We start from the raw sequence: 21,467 nt of genomic DNA on the forward strand, positions 1-21,467 counted from the left end.
AAGAACTGAAGTATAGTCCTACCAGACCGCCTTTAACCCTGGGTTTAAATTATTTACCTGTGTTTGTTTAGCTTGAAGCTGAGTGTCAGCTATGTTTTGATGGACATATTTGAACTGAGAAATCCTGTTTTATGGAACATCCCCCTGCTTTGTGTAGTACACCTCCGGTGCAACAATGTGAAAACAATCCCATTTTGTTTACAATCTCAAACGTCAAGTGAACGTAAACTTTTCTCCTGATTTTATAATGTTTATAACATTGAAGTGATTAATTAACTAATTTTGGGCAGTATTTGGCCTGCATGTATCTCTCAGCTCAGAGTCCTCAAACTACATTCAAGTATATATATATATATATATATATATATATATATATATATATTATTTTTTTTTTCTCTCCAAGGCCCGCAAGTGTATTTGGGCTGGGCATTAGGACTATATCCATACATTCATTATGTAGTGAATTGTGAAAATATTTATTTTTGACAGATTTTTTAAGGGACATATCAGTCCACATTTCAGGCAGCAGGATAAATTAGCATTTGGAAAAAAAAAGTAACTTTATTGCCTATATGAAAGTCTTACAGAAAAGAATAGTTCACACAAATGTCTGCACGTCATGTAGTAGCAGAACATGTCTAAACTATTTTTGCAAGTTTTTTCTTTGTTTTCCCAGTTTTTAAAATGTGTCTGTATAGTCTGCCTTGACGCTCTAGACATCACCTTTACTAAAGTTTTATTTTTGGTGAAGTGTCTCGTAGCTTAACGGATGCTTATATTGTTTTAATATTTAAGTTGCTCATGCATTCTTCTGTATAACTGAACGGAAGTGCAGTGTAACCATGTGACTGTTGAAATGAAATATGCTTTTAAATTTTTTACAGAAATGTATTGTCCAGCAAACAAATCATGATAGGCTCCTAAACATCAGATCATGGTCTTGGAATAACATGACATTGCCATTGACAACAAGGACCCAAATACATAAAATAACATTTAAAGTCTCGACCCGTATCTTTTCACAGTCATGGTATGCAATTACAGAATGCATCAACATCTTGTAATATTAAAAGCCATCACTTTTTTTCTTCCAAAATAGAGACAGACACTCTTTAGAGTAGTTGCAACGTTAAGTTACAAAGCCCCCCCAAAAAAACATACAAATCTAACTTTATTCCATCCATGAATTTCTCAGCATAATTCAAGCTTTTTTCTTTAACACAGATGTTGTTAGTGTTGATCCACACAAGAGTTTCTGTCAGTGTCCCAATAGGCCGGTACCTGTAGAAATTTTTTTAGTAGACCAAAAAAAAAAAAAAAAAAAAAAAAAAAAAAAAGTCATCATCCTGTTTTCACATGATTCAATTTAAAAACCACAGATTCATTAGCCAATTTATTGAATGAGCTCTCTTATAGCATTCACTAATTGCTAAATTACTACAGTCAATAATGACAAACAAAACCGTCTCTTACCTTTAAATCCTTCTTCAGGCAAACAGACTGAAAAAAATCAACATATTCAAGAATACTCAAATACAATGAAATGCAAAAGTGATGCACATTAAAAAACATAACTATTTAACTCACGAGAGACCAGCTAAGATTTACCCATTTAAGCATATGCAACCATATATGACTGGGAAAAAGAAAATTATTACATAGTCTATGCATATACCAGAGTGTTTCTTACCTTGGTATGCATCATCCATCGCTGCATAATCTGCTATAGGCTCATCAGCCTGTGTCAAAATAAAGAGAGTATGTACAGAACTATTAACATTCTAGATTTTTTGTGTGTGATATTTCATTTATAAACATTTGTAGAGAGTACCTTTAAACATATGATGCTTTCTGGAAAGACTCCTAAACTGCCTAGTGTAGCAGAGTCATCAGTCAAACACCGGCCATCTATTGACAGGTTTTGGTCAAATGGGGCGACTGAGAAGGCATGCATGATCTACAGAGAAAGTCAAATGAAATAAAATGATTATAATCCTAAAATGTCAGAGCAGTCATCAAAACACAGACGCATAAGCCCTAAAGACCAAATTTAAGCAGTGCCTCTGCAGACAACATATGTATAATAACTATAATATAATACTTCAGACTACCATGTGTAATATAATACAGAATACAGAGTTATTACTGTATTACTAAGTAAAAGTTGCTGCATACTATTACAGGACAAATGTATAAACAGTAATTCACCTGGATCTTGAGTTCCTTTAGTGTCTGGTTGGCGGAGACAATAAGGGCTTTCTCTCCTCGCAACTTTCTGTGGCGCATACTCCTACGAATTCCTGATTTGCCTACAGGAGCGCTGGTGGCAGCAGAGCTGGAGGAAAGAGCCACAGCAGAACTTGGCTCACTCATCTTCTGCCTCTTTGCCCCATCCTCAGACTTGCAGAAAAGCAAGACAAGAATTTTAAACAAAAATACACAAACACACAATTTTTCGCTAGCTAAGTGTGCACTGAAATCTAGGATTAAATTACAGCTGATAATCTTTATTGTGGTGCATTTATGTTTACCTGGTTAAAGTCTGGGTCTTTCTCTCCTTCAACTTTTGGCTCTTCTTTCTCATCCTCTGCCTCAGATCCACTCATACTGAACTCAGGTGCAGCCTCTTTAATCATCTACACAAGAAAAGAGTGAATGGCAAAAGTGCAGAAAAACAAAAAAAGATGATGCATCTGAAATGTGACTTTATTTCTCCCTACTCTGTTTTAAATGTCCAATAAAAGTTCCAATAACTATTTATCTGAATGAATGAAAACGTACCAGTGCCCCATTATAAGAAAAAAATGACACTGCTGGGTATTGGAGAGTTAGATAACGTAGAAAACTCACCCTCTTGTTGTCAACGACCTTCCGCACATAAACCGTAGCCTGTGCATACTCCCGCAAATCCCTCTGCTGCTGGAATATGAAACCCTCCCTGCATTCTCGACACAGTTCTGATAAAAAAACACACACACCTGTATCTGATACCTGACTGACAACTTCACTACCTCGGCCTCCGGTGCTTCAGATATCTGGTTCTTATGATCACCTCTGTGTACAATTCTGAATCTGTAAATTTCCCGAAAGCACTGCATTTTATATCAAACCACTCTGAGTGGCTTATCTATTTAATTTAGTTAACAATGAGTGGAATTCTACCAATGCAGGGTGTAGTTGTGGGCATTTACCAGGCTGAGTGTGATACTGAACATTTGCGTTGTCTTCTGTTATATCATGAATTCTGCATATGGAGATTGGCTGGTCCACCAGGAAGAGCCTGCAGACCACCTCCCATTCAGCTGGCCAAAGCAGAGCTATACTGTGCAATGACAAACACATGCACACATACAAACACACACACAAAGAAAGACACATGCTGTGAGACAGATAAGCAAACAATACTTTAAGACCTTCATGAGAAATTGTAAGGTAAAGGATTACCATTGGTTCTCAAAAGTGATTTGCAGAGACAGCTAGAGAAAAGAAGTCAACCTAGACATGGTAATCGTTTAACCTTGCTGGCTTCCTTATATTCCTCCACATCTGAGAAGTCATTTTCATAATTCTAATATATACTATTAGTATGATACTTCTAGTCTGTTACGTCAACACTGCAGTGCTTTTAATGAGATTTTGACGTGGTTTATGTTTGGCGGAAGGTTACTCACTGCTGGGCATCTCCCTGAATCATGGACTCATAGGTAAACATGAATCCCCCATGAGGACACAGCAGAATGCTGTTCCCCACACTTGACACAGGGTTAGATTTAGCTGGCCTCCTGAAAAAACACAAGATTATTATTACAGCATCTAGTTCAACTAAGACAGACAGCATACAAATAACTTGGTGAGGCTAATCATTAACTAACAATAGAGAGAGTACATACATTTTTATAATTAGTATTAACCCAAAATTACCTGATAAATTTCTTCCATTCATCAACAAAGAATAAAGAGACGATGTACAGAATATCTGTGTCCTGAAAACAAAAAGCATTCATGAAACAAAATTAAAGAGACTAGAACAAGACTGTATGCTTCATTTGTAGGCAAACCCAATGAAATAATAAGAATTATATATGTTAGCAGCATATGTTAGACATTTTACTTAAATTCTGGTCCGAAACACTACTAGTGCACAGTAAACTGAAATATTAACAGTGCAGTAAGTAAGAAATATGTACCTGTGGCCATTTCTGTAGTGAGGGTCGATTCTTTTCATGAAACAAATTGAGAAGAGAACTCTTCTGCTCACTGGCCATCATTCGATTCAGAGCCTCATTCTCTTTTCCCTCTCTCTCTAGCCTCTGAAAAACAGTAGATTTTACAGTTTCACTGGCAGTATGTTTTGCATATTATGCTTTGGTATGAGTAAAACTTTTCATTACAAGTCTACACCTGACTGACCTATAAGGTGTTAAGAGTGATTACCATGCACTGCTGACAGGCCTCCTGTTGGTGGTTAAACTCTGGGGCTTTGGGAAAATACACCTTCAGCTTTTTCCACACTTCAGTAGAGACCAGCCGCCTCTCACTCTCCTGAATACTGAGACCACCTGGAGGGAGACAGAGTGTTTAAGTCTTTTTTATTTGCTTGTGGTCATTCTAAAAAAAAAGCCTACATATCAAGGTAGCATTTAAGGGCATTGTTTTATAACTGCTTTATAATACTTTAAGCAAGGATCTTCAAAACAACCATAGAATTACTAACCATGACAGCACAGAATATCTTCATTAAAAGTCTTCATTTCATCAACATCACCATCACTCTCTTTTACACTATCTGTGAGCAAGACAGCAAGTAAACCACAAATTAGTCACAAGATAAACATACCAGTGTATGTGAGAGTGCAGAATAGTCCAAACAAGTGATATTTGACAGTATTTATTTTAACAGAGTGCCTGTACCTTTCACACATGTGCTTGTGGGCTTTTCTCCATTGGTTCTGCAGTTGGTGTGTTTGGTCTCTTCCTCATCTTCTTCTAGCTGTTCGAGTGCTAGTTGCCTCCATTGCTTTAGAGATGCTTTCCCTACCCAAAACCCTGGGTCACCACTAAAACACATATGAATTAGAGCACTTTCTAGAACTTCTATCAAAACAGTAGTAGTTTCATAAGCACTGCATCTCACTAAAGTGCAATTCCAGCAATTATATCAGACTTTCCCCATGGGAAAGAGTAAAATCACTGTATATACCTTTTCAGCTGTGCTTTGACGAGGTTTGTCACTTCTCTGTAGTCTTCATTGAGCTGATTTTTAAGTCTGAGTACTAGGCAACGCTGGGCAACACATTCTCCACACAGAAAGGACCCTACCATTGGAGAAGTCATTGATATATCTATATTTGTATACAAAGTGAAAGATATGATTAAAGCATTATAAACACTTACGGTCTATTCTGGGTCCTCCACCATAGCGACTAAATAGGATCTCAGCTGCTTTGTGAGATATTCGCTTGGCCTCGCCGATACGGTCTGGATGCAACTTGCCATGTGAGCATAGAAAATGGCTGTTGTCTATGGTCTTGATGGCGGTAGAGTCATCCAGCCATTTCTTTAGCCATTCCACAGGCACGAATTCATAATGTTCATCTACAAAACCCAGAAACACACATGCATACAAAAAGCTCTGATACAAACACTCAAAAGCACTTTACACCACCCCAGCTAGACAGAAAAGACCATGTGCTAACTAATGGATGAATATGTGTGTGTGTGTGATAATGCTTTCATAAGTCCCTTTAGGAGTCAGAACTGGAGAAGAAAATCCCACAAGAACTGTGGGACAGCGTGCTGAAGAATGTTCACTAAACATCTATTTGTGCTAAACATGGCCTCATCCAGTGTAAAATGGTTAATGGGTTTCATTTAAAAAAAGTTAGGTTTCCACATATTGATAAAAAATATTGATCCTATATGTGACCGATGTCAGCAAACTTTTGCAAACCACGTATACATATTTTGGTCCTGCCCCTCTTTGATCTAACATTTTTTATTTAATTTAATCACTATTCCTTATTACAGGGAAACTCCTAGACCCTAAGGCCCTTATTGCCTTGTTTGGGGTTATTCCCTCATTGAGTTCCTTTTCAACTGGGGAGGCTGAGTTTCTGTCTTTTGTCACTCTTCTAGCTAGAAGATTAATACAATTGAAATATCCTGTATCTCCCTCTGACACCTTGTGGATTCACAAAATGTGTGTGGTAAAACTAGAGAAAATTCAACGTATTCCACACAGACCCTTTCCTTGATTACATTAAAAATAAAAAAATGCATCCTCCCTTAATGGGCCGTAGTGTCTTTCTTATTATTACAGATTATTTTTGTGTCTTAATCGACTGATTCTAGCAACTGAGTTTGGCTTTAATATTCGTATTGTTTTCATTTTTGTTTTGATCATTTGTATATTACTTCATTATTTAATGTCTTCTTTATACCCTTTGTATTACTTGACAAAAAAAATCCAATAAATAGATTGCTTAAATATATATATAGGTCATCATTGTTACCCTCTTCAGCAGGCAACAACTCATAGAGCTCCTTGACCTCCACGTGCTTGGCTTTTCCTTTATCCACACTCTGCTTCCTCATGTCTGCCATCTCGCTACACCACTCTTCAAACTTCTTATTGTCCAGGTCCACTAGCCTCTGCAGGAAGACTTCAGAAGCAACACATACAATAAAAATACTATAAAAGAAACAAAGCCAATAGGAGATCAATACTAGTACAGTACATTTAAGCAGTACTTTTATAACTGAGAATAACGACTCATAGGTATCCTCTGTATTATTCTGTTCTGAAAGTGAAATTGAGAAAACAATAGTAGATATACTATACATGGAAATAAAATGGTCATACCTGGTACCTCCACATTCATCTGAGTTTGGTCCTCCTCTTCTGACTGACGTTTATAGACTAACATGTAGGCGTTTCTAGAGCAGTGATAGCCTTTGCTAGATTTTGGTTTGCGGGCCTGTGACTTGACAGTTTCAGCTGCAAGATAATAAGAAAGAGTAAAGGCTTAAAGAGAAAGAAAAAGAAGTTAAGACCTTCTGATTTCAGTACATCATGTGTAACACCATCTGACACAAAATGCTGGGTGTTCTGGGTCAAGTCTAAGGTCTTTGTCCTGAACAATTAGTACTGTATATTCATTTATCTACATGATTTATTTAGTACAGGATACCTTCTTGTTCTATGAGAGTCTGCTTTGGATCACTGAATAACTTGTTTAGCCGATAAAAGTTGTTGAAATGAATGACAAAATGACAAGTTTTGTTCTTCACCTAAATCTTCCTCTATGCCCAGCTGTAGCTTTTTGCCCTCCATCTTCTCAATCTCCTCATCATTAAACTTGTACCAGTCATTTGTGCGGGCGTCGCGTACGTGAGCAATGTAGTGTCCGGAGTAGGCGCTCACACCTCGATGAATCAGCACAGCACTCAGTTCATATGTGCGATTCTCATCTAGAAAAAAACCCACAAAAATAACATAAAAATTGCTACAAAGGGTGTTAACCATTGCAGTGTGGTAGGAACCAGCCAAGTCAAATGTACACAATAATGTGTGTTTGAAATGTTACCATGCAATCAGCAAAGGGGAGAGAAGAGTCAAAAGTTAGTAACATAAAAATTATGTGGCAAAAGATCTCAGTTGTATGTATGACTTTTTATTGCAAAAATACCTTTTCCTTCCAAAAATGGAGCCATGTCAAGCACTTCTGGAAAACTAATAAATGTGTTGAGTTTCTTCTTGTGACCAGACTGTCTGAAAGCAAATAAACAAATAGCCATCGTGTTATTCAAAGGATTTCTTTGCTACAAAAAATAAAACAATCCAATTTACAAAATAATTGTGCATCTGTCTTTAGCAATATTAACATTTTGAAATCACTGTACTTCTCTATGACACTTACCGATCAAATACAAAACGCATAAGCTGAAGGTTGAGTGTACGTGGAAGGCTGTGGAGTTTTATTCGCCGTGTAGCGTTTTGTTTACTTTGACAGCTCTCACAGAAGTAGCGGTTATCCCCGTCTAACTTTTCCTCCTGAATAACACCAAATAAGTGAAATAATCTCTAATCCAGTATAATAATACATGCAATACTGATGGCCCAAACAACTTGTTTGATAACTTTGTCTTTGTAGTCTTACCTTAACACTCTGGGTTTGTGTCTGAATATTAATTAGGGAAAAATCCTCACCTTGAGGAACTCTGTGATGCACTCAGTGAGGTTCTTGTGCCCTTGAATGTTGAGTTCCAGCTCGTAGAACCGAGATGGTAAAGCAGATGAGCGTCCACATTGGTTACATCTGCATCAGGACACAATCAACATTTATAACAGTGTAATAATTTTACAAACACCACTTAGGAACATGATATACAGGATAATTGCTTCTGCATATTACAAAATCCTGGCCGTTCCAGTGAAAAGGTAAATCTACCAAACATGAACATAAATGCCAATCAAACAGACATATACAGCACAATAAAAATAAACCATACTTTTCAATAAAAAAAAAAAGTCTATACAAATTCAGTGAGGACCACAAGTAATACAAAAACCCAGACTCTTGACTTTATAAAACCCAACCATTCAGAAAGGGGGAAAGAATTGCCATTTGTAACTTAAAATAAATAAATAGAAAATCCTTGGTTTTTATAACCATTTATGTAGACAGTCTAAAGTCTCTGTTTTCAGATGTCTTCACTTCCATAAATCATTACTCACCAAATATAGTTTACACAACAATTCAATTGTCACTTACACTGTAACATAAGAAAACTGTCCGCAGAACTGTTGCTGGATTACGTTTTGGAGGCTTGGGTCCTTCTGTTTGGATAAAGTATCTTCCAGAAGTGAAAGGAACAGTTTAGAAAACTCCTGTGCATCCTAAATACAGAAAATAAGAAGAATTAGTTATAAGAGAAATAATTAGGTAAAGTCTCTGAATAAATAATTAAAACATCTATATTAGGCTACACTTAAGAGTATTTCATCTTCTGATGTTGTGGTAAGCTTCCTATGAAAAGATTTTCATAACTGCCTGAAAGTTTATTGGCACAACTCCAAGACAAAAAAGGAAATTAAATAAAAACCTGCTTAAGTGTTTTCAACATATGTGTCTTAAATGTGAGGTTTACCTGCTGCTGCCCTGTATCAAGCCCCAGTGCTTTCACCAAACCTGAGGGGTCAATGTACCTTCTGTTGCTGTTCTGCAGCAAAGCAAACAGGTACTGCAGGTGTTCACATATAGTCCTTGGTTCATAATCTGTGGAGTCACATATAGGTTTCTTTTAAATGCTATTTTAAATAAACACACCTTTCCACACAATGCAGAATGTTCCCTGTGCTGCACTTATCAAACAATAACTTATAAAACTTACAACAAGGTAAGTCCTTTAGTGCTCTAAATCATATCCCTAAGTCTAATCCACCAATGGAAGACTTGGATGCAGTTTGACTGGGCTGAGAGAAGTTTTGTGGGTGTACTTACAAATCATTTTCAGGTGATCATTGATTTATATTGTGCATTATCTACACTGGTCTCAAACTGACCAAAGACTGGGTCCAGATTTTTTTTTAACTATTATTATTATTATTATTATTATTTCTTAGGCAAGTGGAGTAATGTATAAACTTGATTTCTGCAATCACTTTCAAAAACTGATTATTTTTAAAAGAACAGAAAGCAAGTACCTGATTCCATGTCGTGCCCTTCAGCTCTGGAGTTCTGACATAAATAAAGCATCCTGCGCAGCTCAAGATTGTGGAACCAAACCTGGAGGAAAGTGTTTACGTAACATGTGGCACCTAGATTTGTTAGGCCCACAAATGTGTTCTAAAATGAGAGAAAAAAAAAGAAACATGGCAGGACACAAACTTGAAAGGCTTTACTACATGCGTCAAAATGCTGATGGGAGAGCACTAACCATTCAACTTTCTTTCACATTGTAGGGAGGCACAATTTCTACGTCTCTCCACAGTGTGTGTGCATAGAAGTTGTCACTCTGACCAACCAATTACCAACCTGCACTTTGTAAATACAACTTACTGCAACACCACTGAATTTCAGAGAAAACCCCCTAAAAATGTTTACAAAGTGTTCAGTGACATCCAAAAACTCGGATTAGAATAGCAACTACTGCACTCTCTTAAATTATATACAACACTTACCATGTTTGATTAGGACAAATTAATCTGCATCATTATTAAAAATAAACGTAACAATTAGTATTATTCAGTAACTAAATGAAAACAAATAAATATTAACTTTTCCTAATGTTAAAAGAATGGCTCATTCTGTAGATTTTCAGTGGTTAATATTCTAAAGACATGGCCAAACCTTGTCTCTTCTCTCAGAGTTTGGGTCATCGATGTTGTGGAAGGCATTTTCATCAATTTCCCCCAACCACGACTGTTCTCCAATCCCAACTAAACAATTTGGGTTCCCTTTGCAGTTTCTCCTGTGTAACATGACAGGAAAAACGTATTATTCTTGCAGCAGGTACAAATCCTTTGCTGACAGCTTTTTTTACAAGAAATAAATAACCCATAATAAAATAAATTAACCCATTACCTGCATGCTCCCCTCTTGCAGGCCTGCACAGCGATGCGATAAGCCAACTCGATATGTTCCTGAGTGATGTCCTCAGGTTTCACTGTATCGACCCAGCGCCAAGCAGCTTTCTCCAGCTGCAGCCGGGGAGCCATTCTACAAACAACAAAACAATAATAATAAAAAAAACTAATAAACAAGCAATTCAATTAAAAAAAAAGTCACTGGGCATTTGTAATAGTCTACAACATAAAAAACAAGACCAAACTATATTTGGATTCTTATTCGAATTCCCTGTTCCACCTTAAATACTACAGCGGTTTCATTCTGACGACTGTAGCTGCTGCACCATTTAAGGCGGAGTAGAATTTCCCCAAAAATAAGTAGACTCTTTTTCCTGCAACATTTAAGGTGGAAAGGAGAAACTCTCTCAAATTAATAAGCAGGCGCCAGAATGTAAGATAACGTTAATAGCTGCTACATTCGTGTAAAAAGCGGGAACAAAAAAAGTAAAGTTAACTGCGATATCATTTAAGGTGGAACAGCAATCCCGAAAGAGAAACTGATCAATTCGCAAGCGGCAGAATGAAACTCACCGCTGCACTATTTAAGGTGGAATTGTAAATAAAAATAAGAAGCAATTTTTAGCTTCGTGGATGTAGCTGTGATAACTTAATCCACAACACTTAAACCCACCAGACTTTTACAGAGACAAACACAAATTCAACCCAATGCTGCACCACGCTAGCTTTAAGCTAAAGCTATTCGCTTATATTATTATGCTGCGCAGTAGCTTAGCTTAGCTTCCGAAGCTAACTAGGTACGATGACTAATTTACTAAAGTACAATTTATGTAAAAAAAATGTGAGCTCGAACCTTGTATGTGTTTGCCAGAAACCCCTGTGAATGCAGCTTTAATTATCGTATTTTTCACATTGTATTCAGGGGCTGTTTGTTTTTAGCGCCCGTTTTTTTAAATTATATATTTTCCCCCTTCCTGACTTTCAAACTTGTTGGAGGCGAACGCACTGATGCTTGGCGTAATGCTTCACGCACGCGAGCACGTTCAATCCGCACATTCGTTCCCTAACTAGGAAGACTAGAAAGTACACTAAGGGCGAGTATGAAATGATGCGCACTCAATGGGACTTTTATTTCTCATAATATCTTAATTTAATATTTACTAAACCAGGAAGATATGCTGCTTTTATAATGAAATTGAAACTCAAAATTGTGTTCACTGAATTATGTTGTTTGCTTCTTTATTTTGGAGTGTGGTGATTAAAAAAAACATATTCAGAAACTATTATAATATTTAATGGGACTTTGATAGGTTAAATATTGTTATTAAAGGGCTTGTTTCATTCAACATGACATTTTCCTCATTTTTTTAAATGTCCAATGTAGAATGCAAATGTTTTGATTTAGAATTTCAAACATTCCTCCTGTGAAAATCAAGTTTTAACCAAGCTAACATGGTTGGTTAGCTTGTGTGAGTTGATTGTGTATGCTATTATCATGTGCTAAGCATTTCTGTTTTGAAATTGTAATGTTCCAAGACACATTCAGACAGCCATGTTTCCTGACGTCATAAACCTAAACAAACTTGAGAAATATTTCCATAGAAACACACACACTGAATGAAAGCAAATATGTAGAATTAAGGCCACTTTCAGGGCATTGGGGTTTTTTATTTCTTAGGAATAACTTCTAAACCCATAAATGTTCTTGAAAATAAATTAGTTTAATTATTTACTATAAAAGGGCATTAAAAGGCATTATACATGACTGCTCTGATTCATCGCTTTCGTTTAAAAGGCACTGCAGACCGAAACATACCTTATAACTTCAGTGGGCTGGGCAGTTTTTCAGCTTCTAATGTATTTTTATATGTGACATCACAATATTAACAAAGTTGCTTAGCTACTATATGTGGACTGTATTGAATGAGAGAGGGAATTCTAGACCAATGTTTCAAAGTTTTAATACTACATAAAATAACTTTTCTGAATTAAAACTACTGAAATTTAGTTACCTGTGATAAGGACCTACACAGTAAAATCATCAGTGTTAAATCAACACTATTAGTGTTAACTTAACACTTGTGAATTTACTGTGTAGTCTGGAGCTATCTTCTTCAGAAAGATAACGTGAGACTTGTGGCATCTTAGTGAAATTTGGAGATTTTAACAGTAGGAGGATGATGGATATTGGCCCTCCTTCAGACACCAAACCCACCCAGTTAGTTGTTAGTTTTGTTTGGGTTCTCTTTTTTTGTGGGGGCGGTTGTGTGTCCGGTTGCCATGGAAACGGCACAGGCGCGTGCACATGGACAAAAGTGATGATGAGGCGAGGTCGGGATGGTGATGATGACGGATTCACTTGGTGGCGGGTTACGAGGCTCTCGGTAGGAAGCTGAAGCGGAGACTGGGTCTGATGCGCAGATTAGAGCAGGTTTTGTTTGGTTTGCGCTGGACACTATGAGCTTAAGGATCGTACAGGAGTAAAGTGAAGGGGAACATGGCCGGAGCGCGCGCTCTCCTCCTGTCCGCGTGCGCCCTTCTCCTCGGCGGAGTGGCCCCGCACGCGCTCGCCATTGAGACAGGTAACTGTTCGGAGATGAAGAGCTCAGTTTTGGAGATTTATTCCAAACACACCCTCGATTTGTCTTCTTTCCATTTGCTGTGTAATTTATCTGATGTTTCTGGCTGTAACGGCGAGGACAGGAGTCTCTCTTTGGGGATAATTCTTCTCTTCTCCTGCAAGAAACTAATTTCTCTACTGGTGTTACTTTTGGGCCAAGACTTTTAGGAATTTTTCACAGGAAAACGCTCAACGGTAGACACCAGAATTTAGCAGACTGCAATTAAAGTCAAATTGCTTCATATATATATATATGTGTGTGTGTGTGTGTGTGTGTGTGTGTGTGTGGACAATTTTCCTTTTGCTTGCTTTATTGAAGCACTGTCTACATTCTGTAATGTAATGTATTATTCACATAAACAGTAAAAATGTTTTCTATCATACACCCACACACCCACACACACACACACACACACACACACATATATATATATATATGTGTGTGTGTGTGTGTGTGTGTATGTCTGTGTGTATACTGTAATGTGAACAATTAGGCACCAGAGAAAATGAGTTCATCAGCTGTTCATCTGTGCAGTAAGTATGTTTTCTCAAAAAACACTTTACAGTTAATAGTTCTCTGTGTGAATGTGTTGGTTTAACACTTTCCAAATCTCTCCTCATGGCAGTCCAGTATTATTTCAGGTTCTCATCCAATACCTAGTTTTACCATTTAATAAACACTTCTGGTGTTAAATAAAGCGTGCTGCTGATTTAACAAATCCATGCGATCAAGGAGAATATCTGACACCAAACGTCTTCACACTTCACACTCATTCATATCCATTAATTTTGGGTGAAAAATATTCTTTTAATGTTTAATGCATTTATCTTACTGTATATACATATACAAACAAAGAGAGAGTATTTTTTATTAATTAAAATCTAAAATATACAAGCACTGTTTTAAACATTTATAATCATCTTAGCTGGTGTTAACTTAGGTAGTTAGGTTGCTATTTTTTGAGATACATGTTTTTGTTTGGTCAGTAAATAAGTCATAATTTCTTTATGTTTTGAATGTTTTTAAAATCTAAAATTGAGGATTATAATAATTTAATGTGGATTTGAATTGATCTAGGTTGCAATGGGATCATTTTCTCTTTATTTAGATTGCACTCATTCATTTTTAAATACTCAATTTTTTATAAATTCACTGGAATAGAAAATAAACATAGCTTAACTTCCATATTACCTGTAGAGGAGTGAATAATACATTACATTACAGAATGTAGACAGTGCTTCAATAAAGATAGCAAAAGGAAAATTGTCCACATAATTTGCTCTTAACTAAGCTTTAAATTAGATGATGTTATTATATATATATATATATATATATATATATATATATATATATATATATATATTTATTTTATTATTATTATTATTATTATTATTATTATTATTATTAAGTATCGCTATCCCTGACATTAACAAGCACAGAAAAAATGCCAAGTTTTGATAAAGGGTCTGTTTGACTACTGCTGATGGAGAACGACTTGAAACCTGGCAGTTTTATATCTAATGGATGTCTTTGGACTTTTCTCTGAGGTGTTTTAATGGTCTAAGTTACAAGTGGGAACCTGCTTTGGATTTCGACCGACTGCATTTTTATTTCAAACAGTAAAGTCATTTACGGGGAACTCGACGTACTGGCTGCGTTCATTTTTTAGCAAACACAGTTCAGGGAACATGGTTACGGTTTATTTTGAAGTATTGTTTCTTTCCCACTGATAGAGGCTTTTCTCAGGACATTCCAGGAAGTCAGGCATCAGGGATTCAACAGTTGCCCTAGGCGACAAAGCTAATAAACCCTGGCGCGGATATAAATCTTCCTATTATTTGGTTCTTGCCCTAGTTGGGGGGGGGACATGGAGCCAACTCCCCCTTGCAGTCTCACTAGATAAACAATTAAGGTTTGCTTTGGGCTCTCGTCCACCTTTATAAGCGTTTGGAGGGAGTACAGTAGGTCATAAGAAAGGCACAGATGTGTGTTTATGTCCAGGGATGTACAGTATATATCACAGGAGGGAAAAGACTCTGGAATTGTGGAATGCAATTAATCTGACAATGTCTCAACAGTGAATGTGGCCGACTTTTGTGGTCAGACTGTGCAGGCGGACGGCATGATAGTCAAGTCCCACCAGGAGTCACGCAAGTATTACTTTGTCACCACGGGAACAGACTGCCACCTCACCCTGCAGTCTGCCACGCCCAGGGATAAGGTGCGCTTCCACTTCCGATTCTTTCTGGTCTACAGCCTCCTGAGGGTCTCACCTTTCAGCCCTGTCCCCCAGTCACCTGAATCCGCCAGGGGTCTGTCACTGTCTGGCCCCTCGAAGCTCGAAACACGAACAAATCCCACCCCAGCCAAAGCTGTGGATCCCTGCCACGCCGGCTCCTACATCCAATTCTACGATGGCCGGGACAAGACAGCCCCCCCTATTGGGCCCCCACTCTGTGGCAAAAGCCCACCTCGTCCAATCCTTTCCACCGGACCCTTCTTGACCCTCCGACTGGTAACCAGAGGAACTCAACCCAGAGTAGACTTTGTGGGGGATTACACTTCATTCAGGCTGGGTGAGACACTCCAGAAAATATTAGGAGCTTTGTATTGAAACTTATTCTTGAGTTGTTTATATTATGGCTGGGTTAAAAGGGTGCACACATTAAACACTGACTATTTTAATGCATTTAGTATAATTTTACATGATACTAATATTAATAATAATTAGTATCATATCATAGATAATAATTTTGAATAAGATTCAAGATGAGTTTGTTTGTTTATTTGGAGAGAGTAATGGTAATGGTAATGAGTAATTTTAAATATACATCGTAATCATGCAGACTGCATGAATGAGATTCTGTGGCTAGTGGCTTTTATTAAATGGTTATATGTTTTTTTTAGGATTTAATCAATCTGAATGCAGTGGGGAGCCCTACTTTGCAAATGTTTTGCTTTACAATTTCAAACATTCCTCCTGTGAAAATCAAGTTTTAACCAAGCTAACATGGTTGGTTAGCTTGTGTGAGTTGATTGTGTATGCTATTTTCATGTGCTAAGCATTTCTGTTTTGAAATTGTAATGTTCCAAGACACATTCAGACAGCCATGTTTCCTGACGTCATAAACCTAAACAAACTTGAGAAATATTTCCATAGAAACACACACACTGAATGAAAGCAAATATGTAGAATCACGGCCACTTTCAGGGCATTGGGGTTTTTTATTTCTTAGGAATAACTTCTAAACCCATAAATGTTCTTGAAAATAAATGAGTTTAATTATTTACTATAAAAGGGCATTAAAAGGCATTATACATGACTGCTCTGATTCATCGCTTTCGTTTAAAATATTAGGAGCTTTGTATTGAAACTTATTCTTGAGTTGTTTATATTGGCTGGGTTAAAAGGGTGCACACACTAAACACTGACTATTTTAATGCATTTAGTATAATTTTACATGATACTGAAATGTATATTATACAGTGTAATATATAAATAATAATTTTGAATAAGATTCAAGATGAGTTTGTTTGTTTATTTGGAGAGAGTAATGGTAATGGTAATGAGTAATTTTAAATATACATTGTAATCATGCAGACTGCATGAATGAGATTCTGTGGCTAGTGGCTTTTATTAAATGGTTATATGTTTTTTTTAGGATTTAATCAATCTGAATGCAGTGGGGAGCCCTACTTTACCTGCCGTAATGGAATGTGTATTCCTATGAGTCTGGTGTGCAGCGATGACATAGGAATTGACAACTGTGGCGATGGCACAGACCTGCAGGTTTACCCAGGATGTTTCAGTCAGTATTTTCTAGTATTAACAGAAAAGTAGAGTCCATAAAAGTCATATTCATAGTTAATAAATAGAATGAATTATTTAGTTTTGCAATTTAGTACATAATGCACACAATAGTTAAAGCATTTAAGCTAATAGTTTCAGCAACAAATAGCTAGCAGCACAGCACCCTGTAAATTTATTACTGAAGAATTTTTATTATGTCTCAGGTCTGCCGTCTACAGCAGCTCCTCGTCAGCCCAGTTTGACCCCTCCTGTGCCCATACTGACATTGCCCACTATGAGGACGTCCACCCTGGAGAAGTGTAGTGGCCCGAACGTCATCCCAGATCTGGACTCTGTCACTGGTGCATCATTTTATTTCTTATTTATTGCTTCTAGGTTTTCTTCCCACAACAATTCATCACAAACCATCCCAAGCTCGCAGAGTGAGAGGTGCTTCTTCTGAGATGTAACATTAAGTGATTGGGATAAGATGTTCCTTTATATTCAGGCTTCAGAGTCTGTATCATAAATGAGTCACTTCTCATATTTAATCCAACCAAAATGAAAGTTTTTATTCATTTCTGAGAGTGCCAGAAAAAGACACACTTAAAATGAGCGCCACTTAGCCCCAGCCCCCATCTGCTCTCATTTGTTCTCCTGGCCATTCAGTTTTATGTCAACTTAATGGTGGAACTGTGAATGACAAAGGGGATAAAGCTAATTGGGGAGCACATGAACATTTACTGCATCTTTCTATAGACATAGCTATAAATCAGCTGTCAGCTGGGGAGAGGGAGACTAGGATTGGATAGTGCCCTAAAAACCATTGTGGGCTTTATGTGTCTACAAATAAATGCTACTGTGGTTGGCACCAAATTGGCTCTTTGTGTTTGAAAGGTTCACAAATGTTCAAAGAAGTCGACTGCTTTAGAAATGTACATAAAATTTAGAATAGCTTCGCTAAACTATTAAAGAATTACACTGGGGAAACATGTAAACAGCCCGTTTACCACAAGCATGGATTTCAGTTCTGAGTTGTTTATTATAAGTTTTTATTATATGTTTTTTAAGGACAATACATTATATACACAATGGGCTTACACAATGTGTCCTGCAAGACTCCTAATGTAGCTAATTGCCCATTAGCTTCAAAATACCAAAAATACCAGCAGATATGTCTTGGCTGAGTGACTATATTTAATGATTTTGGGTCTATTAATGTAATGGTCTACTGTGTTCATTGTTTTCCTCAGATTCCCAGCAATACGTGTCTCTGCTAGTTCTGTACATACTTTTGGGCACGGCAGTGGGCTCTGTGCTGTTGTGCTGGTGCTGCTGGTCTCCAGGCTGGTTCCTGTGGAGGGTGAGTGTGTGTCGTTTCTTGCCCTGCTGTAACTCCTGCTGCGCCTCCTGTCAGCTCTGTGGCCAGAGCTGCCTTCACAACAAAGAGCACCGTCTGGCCAAGGTGACGCCCCAGAGTGCTCCCTCATCACTGACTGCCGAGACCACAGTGGCCCTGTGACACAGAGCCACTCATCAAAGACAGGACATGAACAGGATACAGCTCCAGGATGGACTCTCAAGAAAGAGAGGCTTTGGAGTGGTGATGTGGGAATAACCATTAGATACATTCTGTCACCAGTACTGATTTTAAAGAACTAAAATTTTTTAAAATAAGTGGCCATTTTTTTATTTGAATTTTACATTTTCAAACGTTAAAGTGGTTTTCAGACTGATGTAAAGATCAGTTGTCAGATCAACTGTTAAATGTGCTCATTTTAATGTTTCTTCACCACAGGAAAAGAAATCTTAATTTTGTGAAGATTATTCCCAGTTAAACAGTATTATCACAACTGCCATTTTTCCATTTCACCTAGAGTTCATTGGTCTTTACTAGCCTCAGAAAAGAAGGGAGGGGGCACAAAACAAACTGAAATTCCCCAGCGGTTCTGTTTACAATATAACATTTGTTCACAAACAGTTTGAGCTTTTGTTGTGGATGCTTGCATACAACGATTAGTCTGAGTGTCAACCCTCCACATATTTCTTAAGAGATGTAAGGCATTTTTCTCTCAGTTGTTGCTCAGATACTAAGCTCCTTTCCTTCAGTCACTGAGCCTGGAAGAGGAACACCTGGAACGAAAATCAGGTCGCACACATGCATTGTCCTACTCCAGTATTTCCCTGAGGAAGAAAATGATTAAATTACTTGAGTTTGTGACTCAAATTGTGTCAATCATTTCCACATAAATTATATTACATAAGTGTATGACTTGTTGCCAAAAGAAGGCATAATGACCAAATTGTGTTAAGGGTGAAATGAAATGAATTAAAAATTTTTTCCTTGTTTTTCAGTTTCAGATATTCTTTAACCTCGGATATGTTATAAAGAGGAAGAGAACATTCACTGATTGAAAATTGAAAGAGAATGTTTGTAGCACTCAAAATTGCATCTGTTTACAGGGAATTCTTGTCTGTTGTAAAAATTAAAAAGAGTCAACTGGCTTGCTATTTTTTCTTCATTAAAAACAATAGGAACCTGGTCTTGTATGAGTGAAAATAATTGTCTGGAGGTTGCAGGGTAGACAGAGTTTCTTTAAAGGACTTGGTTTTAGTCATAGTTTCATCTTATGCCTTTGCTGTGTTGTTTTGTTACATGTAATGCATGTATATGGTCACCACTGAGTTGTGTCCTGAGTCTATCCATAACCACTTGGCGGGAAGCTGTTACAGATAGTGGAGGAATTGATGTACGTTGTGGAAGGCTTTGGACAGATGGTATAATGGCTGTAAAGGAAGTGAGGACTGTTCATTAATGTAATTTTGCAGCTCATTTCACTGATGTTTTAAAGAATGATCAAACCTTACACCAAAAATAATATGATAGTTTATTATTTTGAAAGCAAGTCTGCCTCTCTTCCTGTGGATACCTCTTATTTTTAGATAATTTAATGCTGGCGTAGGATATTTTTGGGGTTGTTTTGATGTAACATTATACATTTCATGATGTAAATACAGGTATTTGACTGAACAATGGAGACAAGGTTTAGGCTGCTTGTTCAACATGCTTTTCCTACATACCCCAGAGCTTGTGCATTAAAACAGAACTGAACAATAGTAAACAATGGTCTGTCTTGTCCTTTTTACTTGGAAATAAATTTTGTTGACTTTTGCAGTTATTTGATTTTAAAAGATTGGAGATGGTCTGGACTGGAGCCCTGTCCAGGGTATGTTCTTGCCAAGTGCCCAGTGACCCTGGGTGGTCTCTGGACTCAGTATGACCCTGATCAGGATGAACACTGAATGAATGAACACTGTTAACATTTTCATATTTATTATTGTTTACTAAATTCAAAACCCAACTATTTCTCTACCTATATGTTTATGGTGCAGTGTAAACATGTTACTTTACAATAAAATAGAATTTAACTTTTGTTACTGTGCCTGCAAAATTGGCACCAAATTTTTTTTGACCCCTGCTCAGTTCCATTGCTCCACAGATTGGGGTTTACTCCCAGCTAACACAACACTGAGCCTTATTTAAATGTTCCTTATAACATCAGGGTGTAATGAAGGAATAAAGAACTAGAGGCAGAGGCAATAGAAGGTGCCACCATTTTACTCACTGAGTTTCAAATGAGCTAATAGTGGAGTGTTTCTCTTCTAACATTGTCTCTTTTTTTGCCAGATTCAGCTCCAGGAAAGCTCTGTATTGACAATAGAGACAGGGGAAGCTTGGCAGGCGCACAACTTCAAACTGTGTGTGTTGCCACTGTAACTCTGAGCAACCTTTCAGAGCACATTCTCACTTTTACCCCCACTTACATGATGTATATATTCTCATGCCTGTCTCTAAAGCTCTCTCCAGGTTTTATATATGAGATCTTTATTAATCTGTGGTGGAGGAGCTATTGTGATCTGATCCTCAACTTCACCTGTTAACATGGCTGTGACCTCTGGCTTCTCTATGGCCTCAAATACAGAGGTCAATATTATATTTAAGCTTTAAAGGCCATAATTAGATTTGTTAGTTTTGGTACCATTACAACAGGATTTCCCCCCGCAACACCACCCGGCCATTATTAGTGAATTCACATTAGTGTCCAGGAGGTTTAGGATTGATGACGCTCCATTGTTTTTGCCCCTATCTGTTCTAAACACATTAGCAAAGCATCATCTATGACTCACAAACAGACATAGAGCCCTCTTTCATTCAAATCAGCGAGGTTTAAACCTGCTCTAAAACAGAAAGCACAGCCAAGAAGAAAACAAAGCCATCACATGACCCTAAAATGAATTAAATTAAAATGTAACTCATTTACAGCTATAAAGGAAGCTCTATAAGAGACTGAAACCACCAAATCCACCTATCCTATATATATATATATATATATATATATATATATATATATATATATATATATATATATATATATATATATATATATATATATATATATATATATAT

General features: G+C 37.2%; 2 protein-coding genes across 5 annotated transcripts; one reads left to right on the forward strand and one right to left on the reverse strand.

Annotated features, from left to right (window-relative positions):
• Positions 1-511: 511 nt before the first annotated feature.
• Positions 512-11,588, reverse strand: usp48 (ubiquitin specific peptidase 48). Of its 4 annotated transcripts, none has more exons than XM_066671033.1 (28): positions 11,442-11,588; positions 10,587-10,721; positions 10,353-10,473; positions 9,707-9,848; positions 9,151-9,278; positions 8,775-8,899; positions 8,210-8,318; positions 7,920-8,053; positions 7,689-7,771; positions 7,291-7,470; positions 6,863-6,997; positions 6,513-6,662; positions 5,395-5,595; positions 5,201-5,315; positions 4,912-5,057; positions 4,715-4,786; positions 4,435-4,559; positions 4,188-4,310; positions 3,922-3,983; positions 3,672-3,782; positions 3,192-3,322; positions 2,851-2,957; positions 2,532-2,636; positions 2,209-2,400; positions 1,832-1,957; positions 1,691-1,739; positions 1,474-1,500; positions 512-1,281 (listed from the first exon to the last, which is right to left on the reverse strand). In XM_066671033.1, the coding sequence occupies exons 2-28, from the start codon at positions 10,718-10,720 to the stop codon at positions 1,259-1,261; spliced, it is 3,156 nt and encodes a 1,051-aa protein (XP_066527130.1). In that variant the 5' UTR covers position 10,721; positions 11,442-11,588; the 3' UTR covers positions 512-1,258. The 4 variants fall into 4 exon arrangements, 3 of the variants coding, with proteins under 3 accessions (XP_066527130.1, XP_066527131.1, XP_066527132.1); XM_066671034.1 differs by lacking the exon at positions 11,442-11,588 and adding an exon at positions 11,262-11,280; XR_010802624.1 differs by lacking the exons at positions 512-1,281; positions 1,474-1,500; positions 1,691-1,739; ... (1 more) ...; positions 2,209-2,400; positions 2,532-2,636 and having other exon boundaries at positions 3,192-3,317.
• A 1,346-nt stretch (positions 11,589-12,934) lies between these two features.
• Positions 12,935-20,032, forward strand: ldlrad2 (low density lipoprotein receptor class A domain containing 2). Its single transcript, XM_066673034.1, has 5 exons — positions 12,935-13,170; positions 15,288-15,785; positions 16,872-17,018; positions 17,224-17,361; positions 18,253-20,032. Exons 1-5 carry the CDS (start codon positions 13,086-13,088, stop codon positions 18,519-18,521), a joined length of 1,137 nt encoding a protein of 378 aa, XP_066529131.1. The 5' UTR covers positions 12,935-13,085; the 3' UTR covers positions 18,522-20,032.
• The last annotated feature ends 1,435 nt before the right edge of the window (positions 20,033-21,467 follow it).

The sequence above is a fragment of the Hoplias malabaricus genome, chromosome 5 (genome assembly GCF_029633855.1).
Source record: "Hoplias malabaricus isolate fHopMal1 chromosome 5, fHopMal1.hap1, whole genome shotgun sequence".
NCBI classification, from domain to species: domain Eukaryota; kingdom Metazoa; phylum Chordata; class Actinopteri; order Characiformes; family Erythrinidae; genus Hoplias; species Hoplias malabaricus.